Source organism: Cavia porcellus, unplaced genomic scaffold (genome assembly GCF_034190915.1).
Source record: "Cavia porcellus strain 051 isolate PalLab524CR breed Dunkin Hartley unplaced genomic scaffold, mCavPor4.1 scaffold_22, whole genome shotgun sequence".
Lineage (NCBI taxonomy): Eukaryota > Metazoa > Chordata > Mammalia > Rodentia > Caviidae > Cavia > Cavia porcellus.
The window spans coordinates 55,420,772-55,437,553 of record NW_026947505.1 but is presented as its reverse complement, the minus strand read 5'-3'; the positions used below and the strand labels follow the sequence as shown (position 1 = coordinate 55,437,553).

The 16,782-nt window shown below is 43.1% G+C and overlaps 1 protein-coding gene across 6 annotated transcripts in view; it reads left to right on the top strand.

Annotated features, from left to right (window-relative positions):
- The window catches only part of Bach2 (BTB domain and CNC homolog 2), a 342,094-nt gene extending 326,179 nt beyond the window's left edge, over positions 1-15,915 (top strand). For all 6 annotated transcript variants that reach the window (XM_063233246.1, XM_063233247.1, XM_063233245.1 and 3 more), the window contains 2 exons: positions 5,261-5,467; positions 9,647-15,915. In XM_063233246.1, the coding sequence (XP_063089316.1) occupies positions 5,261-5,467; positions 9,647-10,129 (690 nt within the window). In that variant the 3' untranslated portion in view covers positions 10,130-15,915. The remainder of the gene's footprint in view (positions 1-5,260; positions 5,468-9,646) is intronic.
- Positions 15,916-16,782: the final 867 nt, after the last annotated feature.

Sequence of the window (16,782 nt, the reverse complement as noted above, 5' to 3'; positions counted from 1 at the left end):
AATATTCTCAGCATCTAGAATTCCAGAGAACAGTGTATTGCTATAAGAAGAAATTATGTGGCACAGAGAGACAGAGCTAAAAGACAAAAAATAATAATACCTGCTTGCCACAAGACAATGCGAACTTTGCAAAAGCACTTTCTCTGCTGATTGCCCAATTTTGTTCTTCATAGCAACATCACAAGCTAAGTAGGGTAAATGTTCTCTCTGTGTGATTCTCACATCCTGAGTGAGCTTTAAAACAGAGCTGACAGAGCTGACGGCCTTCTGGGGATCCCACAGTTCATTCATTGCAACATCATTACTAAATCCCAAGTGTCCTTCATGGTGCCGAAAACTGGGACCATGAAAATAGAGGGTCGGAGGGCAGCTGTGCAGGAAACATTACTCAGTCTCGGTGAGGAGGCCTGGTCCTCGGTATCTGCCAGCACTGAGCTGTGCCCCGTTCTAGTAACACTGGATCCTCAGTCCAGGGAGCGTCTTGCTGCCTGGACTGAGGGTCTTCTTTTTTAAGCTATTTACAGCACATGTCTGTAATACACCATGAATACGTGCATTGTATTGGGTAATTAATAAATGTACACAACACGTCTTAGTTCTTTGATCTCCCGTTCCCTTAAAACAGCGTAAGTTAAAGACCCTGACCACACTATCAGTGCATCAGGGTGTGGCGTTAGCATGGCCCTATTCCTGCGACTTTCACCCAACAGCTGGTAGTGAAATCATAGAAGGAGTTAGGGAAAAAACACTCAAAAAGTACTCTTCCACTGGGTCTTCCAAAGGAAAAAAAAGATACTTCTTTTTTACTTTTTCTATAAAGTCTAAAGCTCCATCCTTCTGCAGAATCCCTCACCCAGCAGTCCAGAGCCTCTAGGCAGCTGACGTGTCTGCTCAGAGACACAGTGAGGTGAGGCGGGTACAGTGCCACCAATCACAACTCCATAAAAGACGTTCAGAGTAAATGAAGATGACAGGGAAATCCGTCAGAGAAATACAGCCAGTTGGGGAGGGAAACTTTTCTACCTTCTTTTGTCTCTTTTGACTTTTCTGTAAGAAACTATATAATTTCTAAATGACTTTTTTAATAGGATTTACATCACCAAGTGAGAGCAGTTGTTGGCAAGATGTTTTCTGTCTGATGATGAGGAAGCCCCACCTCCCTTATTCATGCGTGGCCTCCTGCCGCACAGAAGATACGTTTAAGTTTCCTGTGCCATCCAAGTACAGTACCACCAAACACAATGCCCGTATCTTTTTTCCTTTAAAAGACCCAGCCCTTTGCCAGCCCCCGAGGCCTGAGGTTACTAGGCACATGGAAGGAACCGCCCATTTCCCTGCCTCCCAGGGAGCTAGAGTACCCAAAAAATCTCGACCTTTTCTGATAATTGTTTAAGGAGAGCAGTGCAAGGACCATGCTAAAAACCGACCTCTACTGCTCCTGTGTGTTCTGGAGGGGATGTAGAGTCAGCACTTTGCAGGGGCTGGATAAAATCAACAGTAGCTTATTGTGCAAACCATGGCAGTGGCCTGTGGTGCCCTCTTCTGCCCTTGGCTTATCTCAGTGGCTGTCCCTGAGTCTCAGAGCCACAGCAGTGGCTTTTCTCACAGGTAAAGAGAATCAGTCCCTACAAACCCCACATGCACTACTTTTCCTAAGGAGCTTGGCTGCCCGGAGCCACATGTGGTCAACCCAATGTAAGTGGAGGCCCTTCAGGCAGGTGGCGGTGGTGGTTTGCAGGGCTTTTCATCTTTTGATTGGCTGTTCCACACTGTTTATGAAGATTGAGTGAATGAAAATTTCACCTCTGCTGAGAAATGAAATCCTGGAAGAATAACTGTGTAAAGAGACAGTAACTAAGATGTGAAGCCCTTTTGGGCTTATTTGGGTTGTAATGATTCTCTGCAAGAGAGAAACGCCTCAGCCCTCCCTGTGTGTTTCAACTTTCTAAGACCCAGTGTATATCTGACATCTTTGCCCAAAGCAGGGGCTATTTAAATGTCTGAGAGCCTGTAGGTAGGATGTTGTTCAAAGGACCAAAGCGAAGCATTTGCTGCTCATTGGCGTGGACTTAGCCGCTCTGAAAACAGAAAAAGAGATGAGGTAAATATCCTTCTGTGCTTCTCCAGGAACAAGCCAGGAACTCCCACTTGCTATCGGTGTGATTCTTTCTTGCTATAGTGGCAACAAATCTCTAAAAAGACACAAGAGTGTGGGGTATTGTGGAGGTTTTTTCACATGGAAGAAAGCTTGCAGTCGACTGTTTTCTTCTGACTCTCTCTTAAAAGCAGCTTGAGTTGCAGAATCCCTGCTGAAATTTTATATGGCCTTTTGCTTCAAGGACTTTGAAATTAGCATTGTTGATTTTTCCTTTCTCCTGCCAGCTCTCTGTCCTATCTCCCTCATATTTTCTATTTGCTTTCTAGATGATTTTTAAATAGAGTAGCTCTTAGTATGGAAGCCCTCTTGACTTTCCCTGTGGCCAGAGCTATAGATACAATTTCGTTCTGAAAATATGTGACACAGTTTGGGGCAGAAGCAGAACAGCTTTGTTGTCACCAAAGGGGGAAACTCCACAACCCCCAAAAGGGCCACAACCTCCGTGTGTCAAAACATCCATGTTCCCATCAGACAGACCTCTGTGTTATTGATGCACCATCCAGGGTCTGTGTGCTGTTTGTTATCCAAAGGGTATAAAAGGGAAGTCAAACATTCTTTCATATCATTATAAGCCTTGTGCAAACACAGCACCGTGGACAAAGCCCTTTCCTGAGTCCATAATAAGGAGCTGTTTGTCCTGGCTGCCTGTGTGTTCTGCCACGATTTTGATTTCTTGGGCCAAAATTTGACAGGTGTCATGGGACGGAGTTACCAGGTGGAAGTTGAATCAGATCACCCATTGGGAGCCTTCAGCAAATGCCACGTTGCACAGGAAGTAACCTGACAAAGAAATTGCACCCAAACACAGAAAAGCCAAAGGATCATTTAGTGTTTGCTTTTGTGTGTGGAGATTAACTAGCCACAAATACCAGGAATGGGACTCAGGTCTGCCTGCATCTGGTGCAACCAAATAAAAAAGCCTGTGTGACCTTAGAATAGCTTCATCTTAGTCTTCTAAAGAGCACACACTTGCCAGTGTAGCACCTGAATAGTGACTGAGGGGTTAGTTTCTTTACAAAAAATATTTTAATCTAACCTCAGGTCTGTGTGTTTTTCTTGATACTCGGGTTGTATCTTCTGCAGCTGTGCTGTCTGACATAATAGACACACCCTGTACATGGCTAGTGAGCCCCCAAAAGGCAGCTATTCTGAGTTGTGACGTGCTAGTATGGTAAAAGATGCTTTGGATTTTGAACATCTACCAAAAAATAAGTAAAATACTTCATTAATAATTTTGTATTAATTGCACGTTAGAAATATGTTAGGTATATTTGGTTAATAACATTAAAACCAATTCCACGTGTTTATGTTTACTTCTTTCAGTGTTACTAGAAAATGAAAATCACTTACATGGCTGGTGGTTGTATTGTGTGGCACAGGGTTAGCGCATGAATGAAGTTTAGGTTTGTAGCGCCATCTTCTGGCCAATCTGAAGCAGACGCAAATGTAAGCAAAAATTAAGCAGTCTGAGCTGGGAATAGGCTTGTGCCTTCACGAAATGCAAGCCTCCTCTTAAAGGAGTTTCTGAAGCAGAACCATAGCTGAACCAAGAAGTCCCTGGATGAGAAGCAAAAGCCTTAGAAAGTGTATTAGCAGGTTTCCTGAAGATGTAGGTCTGTATTCTTTGCCGAATGGGCGCTGAGAAACCAGAGACATAGAGAGCCTTGGATTGCTTCTTACCTGCTGCACAAGGCTCTTGATGCACAATTCCATTCATTTCTGTTCTCCTCTTAAGAAATACATCAAATTGCATAGGATTGTGACCAAATAGTTAACCATACAGGAAAGACACGACCCTCCCTCAAAAGACTGGCATCCTCTGTTTAGATAATCTTTACCTTGGACTTGTCAAGTAGAAATCTCATTAATGAAGGGTCTGCATGGGTTATCTATTGACGCATAATAAATCACTGCAAAGCATAATCATTTAATATCTCACAGTTTCCAGGAGTCAGAAATTCAGGGGTGATTCAGATAAGCAATTCTGGTTCAAGAGCTCTCCTGTGTTTAGAGTCAAATGTGGGCTGGGGCTGCTGTCAGCTGAACATTTGACTGGAACTGGAGAATCCATGTCCAATGTAGTCGATTCATAGGACTGGCAAGATGATGCCCGCTATTGGCCAGAGGCATCCGCTGCTATCCACATGGGCTCTTCCCAGGGCTACTTTTGTGTCCTCAAAGCATGACAGCTGGTTTCCTCCAAAGCAAGCAATCTAAGTGGCCTAAAATGCAGTGCCTCTTAGGACCTAGCCTCTTTATAGAGAAATATCAACATTACATTGTGAAAGAAAATGTGAGAGGAAATGGCCACTTAGGGGAAAATATGATCTGCTGAAGTACCAAACACTCACACAGCTACCCTGCATGAAACTGTACAGATAAAAGCATTCCCTGTTTTTCACATGAGGAAATTGAGACTCAGAGGTGTAGAATAGCTTGCCCGATGTCTCATGTCTGGTAAGGAAGACTAAACCCAGATCTGACTCCTACGCCATGTTGGTGGGGACTGTCAAAAGTATCTCCTTTATGCCGTTGTAACTAAGAATTACACTGATTGGTCTTTCCAGCATCCTCAGGATGTGCAGGACTCTCTTCAGTCCAGTGCCCTGATAGTTGTTAGATAACGTTCCTCTGTAACTTGTCATTTTGTGGAGTTAGGCTATCTGCTTTGTCAAAGTAAGTCTTAACCTTAAGCCCTCCTTTCAGAAATGCTATAGTAATGAAAAAGTGACACATTTTCCAATATTTTTACATGCCACTTCCTTCAAAAAGAATCTCAGGAATGATAACCACACTATAAGCTCTGTGTATTATTCTGTTTATTTAAATATTTTACCTTACATTTTTTTTTGTTTGTTTGTGTATGTGTGTGGTACCAGGGATCAAACTCACAACGTCACGCTTGCCAGGCAGGTGCTTATACCACTGAGCTAAATCCCCAGCCCCTTTGCTTGTTTTTGAAACAGGAAAAAATTGCTACTTGCTTCAGTAGTTTCCATATTACTTAGTAATCTTTTAAAGAAATTTTACCATTTTCTGATGTGCTGCCTGCTGTAACTAAAAGTCAGCTGCATAATCCTATCCTGTTATTCTTGGTTTCAGGTCAAACTTCCTTTTCCTGTAGATCAAATCACAGATCTTCCAAGGAACGATTTCCAGATGATGATTAAGATGCACAAACTAACCTCAGAACAGTTAGAGTTCATTCACGATGTCCGGCGGCGCAGCAAGAACCGCATTGCAGCTCAGCGCTGCCGCAAGAGGAAGCTGGACTGTATTCAGAATTTAGAATGTGAAATCCGCAAATTGGTGAGTTGACAGGATTGATGCAAAAGCTACAGCAGGGGCAGCTGAAGACAGAGAGGGAAGGTTCACCTTCCAGAAAGTCTGGATTTATTTGTAAAGTTTCTCACCAGAAATCATAACTTAACATCTGCAGTATGTGTGGAGGTACAAGTGTGTAAAAGTAAGTCATAGCTTCAGCCATCCGTATAGAATTAGTCTTTCAATTTTTTTCATTTCACATGTAATAGCTGATGCTTACTGCAGGCATCTTTATGCCAGGTATCCTTCTAAACTGCTTTTGGTTGTCTCCCATGCCTGTTTCTTGCTTAGTCACAAAAGCCCTGAGGTGGAGCTGCCCTGAGGCTCCATCTTAAATTATTTTTGTGGATGATCACATTTAATCTACACCTTAACCCTCTAACTAGGTACTGTTCTATTCCCACTTAAAGATGAGGAAATTATGATGCAGAAATGTTAGATAACTTTTCAGGATGCACAGAGCTTAAATTCAAGCCCAGGTGTCTGATTCCAAACTGGGTGGTTTTGCCACTGCTTTGTCGGCCCCCCACCAGAAGAATCTAGGTTAGAGATAGGACACCTGCCCATGGAGAGGGGGTCACTCAACCCAATGATTCCCTAACACACTTTGCAGCCCCGGAGTACTTGATTTTGTAGTTCTCTCTTAAAGTGGCTGCCATCTCTTCCCTGTGCCTCGGAGTCCAAGCTCCTCCATGTTGAGTTATGAGCCCCCCTACACCTCCTTTTCCTTGGAAATCATCCCTAAGCTATAGGAATTCAGAATTTAGAATTCTGAATAGAGGCATCCTCTGGCTCCCGATTGTACCTTGGAAGGCAGTCAGCTCAAACTTGTTCACCCTGACCCTTCTGCAGGCCAGATACTGGGAACTCACCTCCAATCTGTATTAGACTGAAGAAGAAAGAGGCCGTATAATATGGGTTTAATCTAAGTTTGAATCATCAGACTATTTGCAGCAAATCCTTTGCCTCGTGGCAAGCCACTGCTCACCTGATATGAACCCAAGAGCCAGGCTGAGATGTTCAGGAAGCAAGAGAAAGTGTTACGTGCTATTAAGATAGCCCTGGCTTCAGGGTCTTTAATTTTTCAACTCAAAGCAAGAGACATCTGCCTGTGTTCAATAATTCTCATCATCTATAAAGAAAAGCCCGAGATCTTAAGTAAGATATATCTTAGGGAATGTTAGATAATAGATACCAAGAGAGTCAGCTAGGAGGGATAAATTGCAATGTTCCACAACACAGGAGAACTACTATCGTTCATAGTGATTTGTTATGTATTTTATAAGGAACTAGAAGAGAAATTTGAAGATCCTCAACTCAAAGAAATATAGTTGAGATAGAAATGTTGATTATCCTGACCTGATCAACACACATTATTTACATATATCAAATTACTATATTGTGTCCCATAAATATATACAACCATATGTGTCAACTTTGAACATTTTTAAGATGCACCCTACCTTTCCTGAGCCAATCTGTAGCAATCCTCCAGTGTCACCTTCCATTCACTTCCTAGAATTCAACCCCAATCAAATCAAACTGTCATCCATTCCCCCATATCAAGTGCTATTTTATACTTCTGAATTTGTGTCTATTCTGTTTCCTTTCTGCTTTGGACATTCCTCATTGTTACCCTTCTCTGTTATCTTTATGCTTTAAGAATCAAGGCACACATCACCTCTCCAGAAAACGTGCCTTTCCTGTCCCAAGTTAGTCTGAACCTCTGTCCTAGAACCCTGATGTGACCTCTGGTTTGATGCTTATCACTCAGGCTTGGATTATCTGAGTCAGCATCTGTCTCACCAGCTCCCAGCTGCAAATTGTAGTCTCCTCAAGAACGAGGACAGTGTTGATCATCCCTGAGTCTCCGGTGATGAAATGGTTGGCTTTCAGGAAATGTCAATTGCTCTGAAACTTACTACAAATTATGACAGTTTAGGTCAGGAGATTATGGGGTTTTTTTTTTTTTTTCCAATTTTTTCTTAGTCTTTTGTTTGTTTTGCCTTGCTGGGATCAAACCCAGGGCCTTACACATGCCAAGCAAGCATTCTACCACTGAACTATATCTTCAGCCCTAATGTTTTAATAGCAACAAAATGTTACTTAAACCAAGGACACAAGGAAACAAGACATCTGCTGGTAAGTGTGGTCCTCTGAAGGTCTGATGTACTTAGGTGACTCAGCCCACTAGGTACAAGTCTACAGGGTCTTAGGCATGTGTCTAGTGAGTACTCAGTGCCCAATATTCCACTTCGGGTAGCAGAATTAACTCCACCATATTTGAGAAATACTTGATTTTAGTAGTTAGCGTTCTGTTTAGTGTAATTTTGTAATACTGAACAAATTACAAAACCTATCTAAAGTAGTTTGCTAGTGTTGTTCAGCCGAAAAACCAAAAAGACATCCCATAGTCTCTATCCACTTTTTGTCAACCCCTCAAATAATGTTTCAGTGCCAAATTAGAGCTTCACATGGTCCTTGGCACACATATGTGACTTGGAGCATCATATGTTTAGCCAAGGTATGACTTATACTGCCCTTTCTACAGAGAGCGCCAAAACACTATTACACATGGCACCTCGTTTTCTTCCTCCTAGGAAATGGCCTGGAATATCTTTCAGATAAGTAGGCCATTAGGGGTCAGAGCCTATCCAAGGTGATCTGGCAGAACTGAGAGTGAGATTCTTCTGGTGCCCAGGAGACATTCCCCCTCCCAAAGATTTCCAGGCTTGAAGGGAAAAATCCAGTCTGTGCATCCTCGCTTGTGAATTTGCCAAAAAAGACTCCTAGATTGTTCTGTCTCATCAGCTACCCCATACCCTGGGCAGTGAGACCCTGGCTGGTCTCAGTGCCAGACGGGGTCTCATTGCCCAGGCTGGCACAGGTGGGCGGGACACCTTCGCCCCCTCTAGGGCTCGCCCTGCACGCTCCTCAGCGAGCCCCACACTTGCTTCCTCCCTCCCACGCTGTCTCCACGCACCCGCCATTCTGCTGTTGCAAACTCACATAATGTATTTCTCTCAAGTTGCACTTGTGCATCTGTTTATTTTTCATTTTTAAAACATGTTTTCTTGATAAATTTATAAATATTTTAGCAGGTACCCTTTCCTCGTGTAAATCTCTCTCCGGCACACATGCCCATGCTGCCTGCCAGATTGCATTCATGTTACAGCACGTGCAGCTCCCGTGTCGGAGACCCGCTCCTCATGGCTCTCGGAGGCCTCCCCTCTCTCCCCTCCCTTCTGCCTCTTGCCACCCTCTGCCTGCCCTCCCTGCCTGCCTAGCAGAGGTCAGGCCAGGACTCCCTTCACCGGGCTTCCCCGCCTAGTTTCTTCATCTGTCTCATCGTCATGTGCATTTATTTCAGGGAACCTCCCCAGCTACCGTTCCCTATACAAATGCTGATGGTAAAACCTTAATTAGTCTCCTTTCTGGTGCTAAATTCACCTCTCTATTGGAGACTGCATGTGAACAACACAAGAACATATGTGGGATCTTGTTGAAAGGGGAAAACCCTGCAAGGCTCGGGCTGTTTCTGTCTTCCCTCCCGGCTCTGGATCCACAGCACGTTCCCCAGTATCCCAAAGAAAGAGTTGTGTTCAGTCTGCTGCACTGTAAAGCAGAGACAGCCTGCTGATGTTTCACTGAACTATATGAAATCGTTGATAATTAATTGTGTGTGTTTTTAAGTAGACTTACTTCAGAGTAGTTTTAGAGTCATAGAAAAATTGGACAAAATGTAGAATTCCCAAATGTGCCCTGACCCTGCCCATGCACAGCCTCCCCCACCAGGATCCCCAGCCAGAGTAGGACTGAATTCCAAGAAACTGGAACAGTGACTCCCTGCAGTTTCCTCATGGGTGGTGACCGCCACCGTGGATGCTTGCCCAGGCCTTAGAGTGGGACAAGAAGATGCCCCAGGGATGGGTCAGTGTCAGCACACCTCTGTGCACTGAGCTGCTCGGGCAGGCGACATGGCAGAAGTGTGTCCCAACGCTCTGGACATGGGAATTTTTAAGTGTCTAGACCCTGACCTACTCATTCATGAGTTACATTGTAATAGGAAATACAAAAAAGCTTGGAGAACCCAAGAAACAAGATCGTGTGTCTTCCAGTTCCAGCTGGATCAAGCCTTTGTTCTTTCTTTGCTGTGTTGCCCAGGTGTGTGAGAAAGAGAAACTGTTGTCCGAGAGGAATCAGCTGAAGGCGTGCATGGGGGAGCTGCTGGACAACTTCTCCTGCCTCTCCCAGGAAGTCTGCCGAGACATCCAGAGCCCCGAGCAGATCCAGGCCCTGCACCGATACTGCCCGGTCCTCATCCCCATGGGCCTCCCTGGAGCCGCCAGTACTAACCCCACTCCCCTGAGTGTGGAGCAGAACATAGCAGCCTCCCAGTGCGCAGTGGGGGAAAATGTGCCCTGCTGCTTGGAGCCGGGCGCAGCTCCCCCAGGGGCCGCCTGGGTACCCAGCAGCACCTCTGAGAATTGTACCTCTGGGAGGAGATTGGAAGGTACTGACCAAGGAACCTTCTCAGAGAGAGGCCCCCCTCTTGAACCCAGGAGCCAATCGGTGACCGTAGACTTCTGCCAGGAAATGACTGATAAGTGTACGACTGACGAGCAGCCCAGGAAAGATTATACCTAGTGACAGATCTGCCTCTCGGTCCTCACCTCTCCCACCTAGGTGTTCTTCAGTCAGCCCGTGGCACTGTTCATCTGTTGTCTCGAAGAACCGAGAAGGAATTGGTGCACACTACAGCAGTCTTAGCAGCAATATGTTCTGACATGTCCCCTCCTCCCTTCAAGCAGGAGTGGTAGATGGTTCCCTCCACAATGGTGCTACCCCTTGCTTAGGCAAGGAAGACAACAGTGCCGACACTGTCTGTCTGTGGGTTAATTTCAGTCTTCACAGGGATAGACTACAACACCTCTAGGACCCAACCACGGATTTTTTTTCTCAGTGGCCCATGTCACAAACCCTATCTCAGGAATTTCTTCTGAATGTTCAATTTTTTTCATTGAAGACAGCTTCTATACACATCAAAGTTTTATAGCTAGACTGTACATATTATATATAATATATATAAAAATATATATATCCATATGCAAAAGTCCTGCATGCCTCAGTTTTCTCACTCTAAAACTGGAAACTTCATTTCTCATTTATAAGCAGGTCCCAACATTCCTCTTCTTTTGTCTCTGATGCTCGAACTAATTTGGTAACTGTTAACATCGCTTTCTTACTTAAATTTAAATTTGTGCTTATTTATGGACACAATTCAGTGTTGGAAGCTTTTTTTCAAGATTTAACTTCAGATTTTTTTTTTTCTGTTTGTTTGGTTTGGTTTTGGCATCACCAAATGGTGCTGCGTGAGCATTGTGGGTTCTTTGTTTGTTTGTTCGTTTGTTTCTTGCAGATACTGTACAGTAATGGTCAACTTTGCCACTTGCACTGAGTTTTGGGTCAAACTTATTTTCTTAAATGAAGTTGTATCTTCATTAAACTCAAGTATACTGTATTTCTTTGCTTTTAGTTAAGAAGTAAAACATTTTAGCGAATTAAAAAGCACTCAGGTGATAATTATGTAGGAAAAACAATCTTGCCAAATAATGAATTCATCCTAGGATGTGTAGACAATAATCTGCTTGAATATTTTTATATTTCACCTCCTCCCCACCTTTCCCTAAGTAAGTGTAACTGCAGATAGAGTTCAGAACTGCTGGATGTTCAGATCTCTAAGTGGGGAGAGAGTTTGGACACCTTGCTCAAAAGTGATCAAAACAGCAGGAATGTGATCCTGTACCAGAACTCATCAGACATTGGATCCTAGACATCAAGGCAGAACTGTTTTCTTACCCAGGGAGAACATCCCATCCCCTTCTGCACTTCATCGGGCCTCAGCTTGTTCTTAGAAGTATTATGCAGTAGGCCTTCTCATTTGAAGGACATGGCTAACCAGCCACCCCGCTTTCCTGCCCCGGATGACCCCCAGGTCGCTTCACCTGAGGGGATTTGAGTCGCAGCCTGAGGTCCTGCTTTCCCATGGCAGCGTCTAGGTTAATGCAGCTCACTGAAAAGTATGAGAGAGCAGGGAAGACTTGAGCCGGAGATTTATCCCTGACACAGGCAAATACATTGCTTTCTCCATTTCCTCTCCAGATGCTTTGAGTTGTACTCTGAGGTTTTTCTGCAGGTCTCTTGTCTGAAGCCAGCTTCATCCTGAAGCTTCGGACAAGATATCATCAGGAGCCCTCGATACCCTTGTCACACAGACACACACAGATACTGACACATACAGACACACACAGAGAGACACACATGCACGCATGCACGCACCTCTTACCCTCACGTGATGATAATTTGCTTCTCTTGCTGCAAAAGTGGTTGGTTTGCAACCCCGAGAGAGCAGCTTCCCTGGGCTCTCAGGTTGTGGCCCTTGGCCATGTTTACAGGAAGGTGTGTCACAAGGAGGAGGAATGGGTTCCTTCCTTCCTGTGGTCCCCGTCTCCTCTTGAGGAGCAGCCCAAGGGCCACTCCCACCTGGCTGAGCAAGAGAGTCCAGAACAGTTTGATGTGGGGCTGGGGTGGTGGGCAATGGGGAATAGATGGTTGACTTTGTTTCTTTATTTGTGCCATTGTTTGGACAATATTAAAGCTGCATGTAAATGGAAAATTTAGTATATGATTAGTGGACGAAAAGTGAAATCATAGTAACATATGTTTTAGTATTAACTTTTTTCTGTACAAATATTAGCAGTAAATGTTTAAATATGTATGAATGTCAGAAGTTTGTTGGTTCATGCAGTAGGATGGGGAAAAAAGGCTTTTCTTTCATAATAGTTCACTTCTCAAACCTGCCTCTGGGTTTCTGTTTTTCCCTCGTGTGGATGTATGTGTGTGTGCTTGTCAGAGACAGATTTGATGAAGCTCTGGGTTAGAGCTACTGTTTTTGTTACAGTTTCTGGCATTCTTAGCCTAGTCGAACAGTTCCGTGCTTCACCAAGGAGGTTTGCCTTTGCGGAACACTGGTGACAACTAGCATTTTAACTTGGTGTGAATCGTGGTCCTTCCCAGGTGTGTGTTACGGTGGAGAAGTCATCAGACAGTATTTTGTTCTTTAACTCTCTTGTTGCCTTTTTAAGTGACCTCTTCTCTTTCAAAACAAAACAAAAACAAAAACAAAAAGAATGTTTTCTGCTTGTATCATAACCAGGTGCAGATCAGCTTCTTGACTTGATTCATCCTGGTAACAACTCGTGTGCAGCTGGTAGTCTTGACCACATTCCATCCGTCTCCCCAGGTTCCTGTTGTCCCGAGGCCCAGACCTGCCGGTGGCCGTTTCCGGGAGCAGAGGGGTCTCTTCGCTTCTCTCTACCCTAACTCAGCCCACTTCTCCCTCCTAGCAGCCCCTTCCTTGTTTTCTCTTTCCCCATCCAACTCCTGTCATGGAAATTGGCCTTTTTTTTCCCCCTAATTGCTCTACAAGCTGTCATTCTGTTTCTTAGATATTTTTAACAAATTCCTTCGTTATCCACCAGTGACTGGCTTTGTGTAATTGTTCATATGACATCTCCATGTCTTTTACTATTCTGAATCATTGCTTGTCACGATCACTTCTGGGCTGATTCAAAGGACTTGCTGGGGACCAAATTGCCTCAAGTGGAATTTAAAAACTTAATCTGTCTCTTTTTCCTGGCCTCCCTTAGTCAACCTCATGTCTTTGAGGGAGGGTTGAGATAGGGTCTTGCTATGTAGACTAGGCTGGCTTTGAACTCACTATGTAGCCCAGGCTGTCCACAAACTCATAGTGATCCTCCTGTCGCAGTCTCCCAAGTACTGCGTTTACAGGTGTACACCACCACATCTGGCAACCTCAGGCCTTTTGTAAAGAGGAAAAGCAAATAAAGAAAAAGAAATGAAGGACACTCCAATCATGCGCTGTTTAGGAGGATCACTGACAGCCTGGTTGGGTTTCCAACTGGCTGGGATAAGAATGGGTTGTTGGAGAAGGGCCAGTGCAGGCACCCCTGACCCTACTTAGTATATCCCCTCAATCTAGTCCTCCCCTAGATCTGCCTTTGTCCTATTTGTGTCTCCAGACAATTTCCCTTCATTCACATTAGTCAGGCTGTGGGCAGGCGAGTGCTTTGCTATATATGTTTGCTTCTCTGTGTTATCTGGGGGTGCCTTGAATAAAATTCAACTCCATTACATACTGATTCTGGAACAAAACAGTTACAAAAACTGTAAAAAGAAAACAAAACTGGCAAAGTTGCTAGGCCATCCTGCTACTTCTCTTCCAGGTTCTCTAGGAACGACTCAGGCGTCAGAGGTGATGCTGCCGTAGAAAATGTTATTGTGTATGTTGTACAAGTAATTTATTGACTGTCTTTCTAAAGGTATGCTGCTTTTTAAGATGCACTATAATTTTGGATGTAATCCTTGTATTGCTTTTCCAAGGAAGTAAAAAAGCAAAAAGCTAATGAGTTAGTATGCCAACTGCCCCTTCTCCTTAAAAAGGAGCTCGAAGACCATCTACAGCACTTGCATAAGAGAACTGACTAAAACTGACACTTTGTTTCAACATTTTGTGATTGCCATTAAAGAAGAAAAAGAAGAGGAAAAAAGTCTTTTAAAAGGAGAGGCCTTTTAAGAAGCCTCAAAATCATGCCCCCAAGAAGTTGCTCTGCTCCTCTAGAATAGCTTGATCGCCTCAGAGTGACTAGAATCCCGCAAACTTTTTCAAATCCATTATTTGGTGACCTTTTTCTATACATTATGCCCCACTCAGACTTGGAATTGTCTTATAAGTTACTTCAAACTGCTTCACTGTTGCTTATAGTTTAGAAGGAATCTCAAACCTAGCAGGGAGCAAGAATCAAGCTTTTCCTTAAGGTACTGAAAATAGACTGAAGAGCAAGATTTTCTTCCCAAAATTGAGGATTTTGTCGTAGGTTCAGCTTCTGGAAAGTCAGTGCACGATACAGTGCCCTGTATGGAGTTGGCATTCATAAAAGAAGTCTGTGTGCATGGAGGCATTTCATGTCCAAAGTGTATGTTTATAACACAGCCCGAGCCATCTCATGACACAGGCATCAGAGACTGATGCTGTAGAATAGAATATATTTGTACACATATAGCATGTGCAAATGGTATTTGTACATAGAAAAAGACTTATCGTGGCAGATCAAGAATAAATTATTTAACTGACAGTGCTAAAACATTACTTGCAAAGAAAAGTAATTGTATAGTATTTTCCTATACTCCACCCTGGGAGATAATATTTATATCAGTGGATATCAGTGCATTTTAATTGTACTATGAAAACGATGCTGCCATTTTGTGAAGAATACCCACTTGGTTGCAGAGGCCAATTTTTGTAGCTTTGATTTAATGTTGTGACATGATGTGTACATTTACAAACAAGCAATGGATAAACATCTCTGACTTTCATTTTCATTCCAGCTTCTTGACCTCAGATAAAACAGTGGCCCTTACAAACGCAGAAGTGCACCAAGACCATTTCAGGTAGACTCGCGTTCAGTGCCAAATGCTCCCACGGGGATAATCAGACATGTTTATCAGGAAAGAGTGAAGGGACTTGGACAAAGAGGGGTTTTCCTACAGATTGATGTTGAGTCTTCTACCAAAACGTGTCTGGAGGCAGAAGGGTGGCCACCACTTGAGTCCTAACGAGGCATTCGGGCTTGCAAATGCTGGGATGACGGTTCACACTCTACAAGAACCTGGCACTTCTAGTGAGTTATCAGGAAGACTGCAAATGCATTTGGGAGCTTCAGGTGCTTGTTAGACACAGTAAGACGTTCAAGGCAAGAGGGCCTGTGAGAATTTGTTCCAGAACCAGTCTAATCCAAGTGCACCTCTAATATATGCCTTACAAACTCCAGAGGCCATATTCAAAACAGGGTCTTCTCAGTGTATGCAAGGGGCTGCAGCCCCTCTTCTCTTCCTCCCCAGGTTGAACAATACGGACAGTTTCCACACATATCTACCTGTATAACCCTCTGTACCTCTCATAACTGGTCAACGACTGTAACAGGTTACATCAGGTGTTTTTCTACATACTTTTTACACAGATTCTATGCGATTAATGTAACTTAATTCAATGCATCATTTTATTGTACTAGTTCTTAGGCTTGTCATTTTTTTTTTCTAAGTGATTGTGGTTTTTCTTGTGGTTTTTATTGTAAAGATAAAATGGCTGTTAATGCTTATTCTCTGTAACTAAGAATTTTTACCTTTTTGGGAAAAAAACAGCAATGCTATGAACTAATGAAACTTCATTTATTCATTGTAAATACACTATTGTGCAAAAAATTTTCACTCAGTTGAATGGCTAGTGTTAACTGAATTTTGTCTAGACACCATTTCTGTTGATGAAATAAAGACATATCATTATGCGTTGTAAATTGATTTTCTCTGCCTCTGATCCCTGCGTTTCAGGCTAGAAAGTGGAAAGCTTGAAAAAAATCTTTTTTCCTCAAGAGGCCATTCTTCTTCTAGTTTGAAACTTATCTTGATACCTGATGAATCTAATTAGAAATCTTTAAAACTTGATGCTGGGCCAGGGATTTAGCTTAGCGGCACAAGTGCCTGCCTGGCAAGCGCAAGGTCATGAGTTCAATCCCCAGTACCCAAAAAAATAAGTAAAACTTGATGCTAATGTAACTTCTAAACTCCAAATTTCTAGTGCCTATAAAAGTAGGTCAGAAGCATTAGACCGAATTTCCTGGTTTTGATACTGTACAATAGCTATGAAAAATGTTACCATAGGAAAAAATACATACACACCTGTAGTACCCAGTTGCTCAGGAGGCTGAGGCAAGAGGATCACTTGAGCATATGAGTCAATACTAGCTTGGGCAGCAAAGTTAAGATCTAACTCAAAAAAATAAAAATAAGCAGTGTCTAGGGCATTAAACCAACATCAAGATGCAATAAATTGTAAGGACAGAAGTTTAGAATTGTACTTTGGTAGATCAGTTGCATAGCAAATAACATCAAGAAACAGAAAATGGGATCATATCAAGTTAAAAAGCTTCTGCACAGCAAAGGAAACAACAAAGTGAAGAGACACACCACAGAATGAGGGAAAAAATTGCCTGTTATTTCTCAGACAGACAACTAATGCAGTATCTAGCATAAAGAATTTAAAAAATCACACTCCCCAAAATAAGAAACAATCAAAAAATTTGCAACTGAAATGAATAGACATTTCAGAAGTGCAAATGACTGATACATACATAGAAGGAATGTTCGGCATCTTCAGCAAGTAG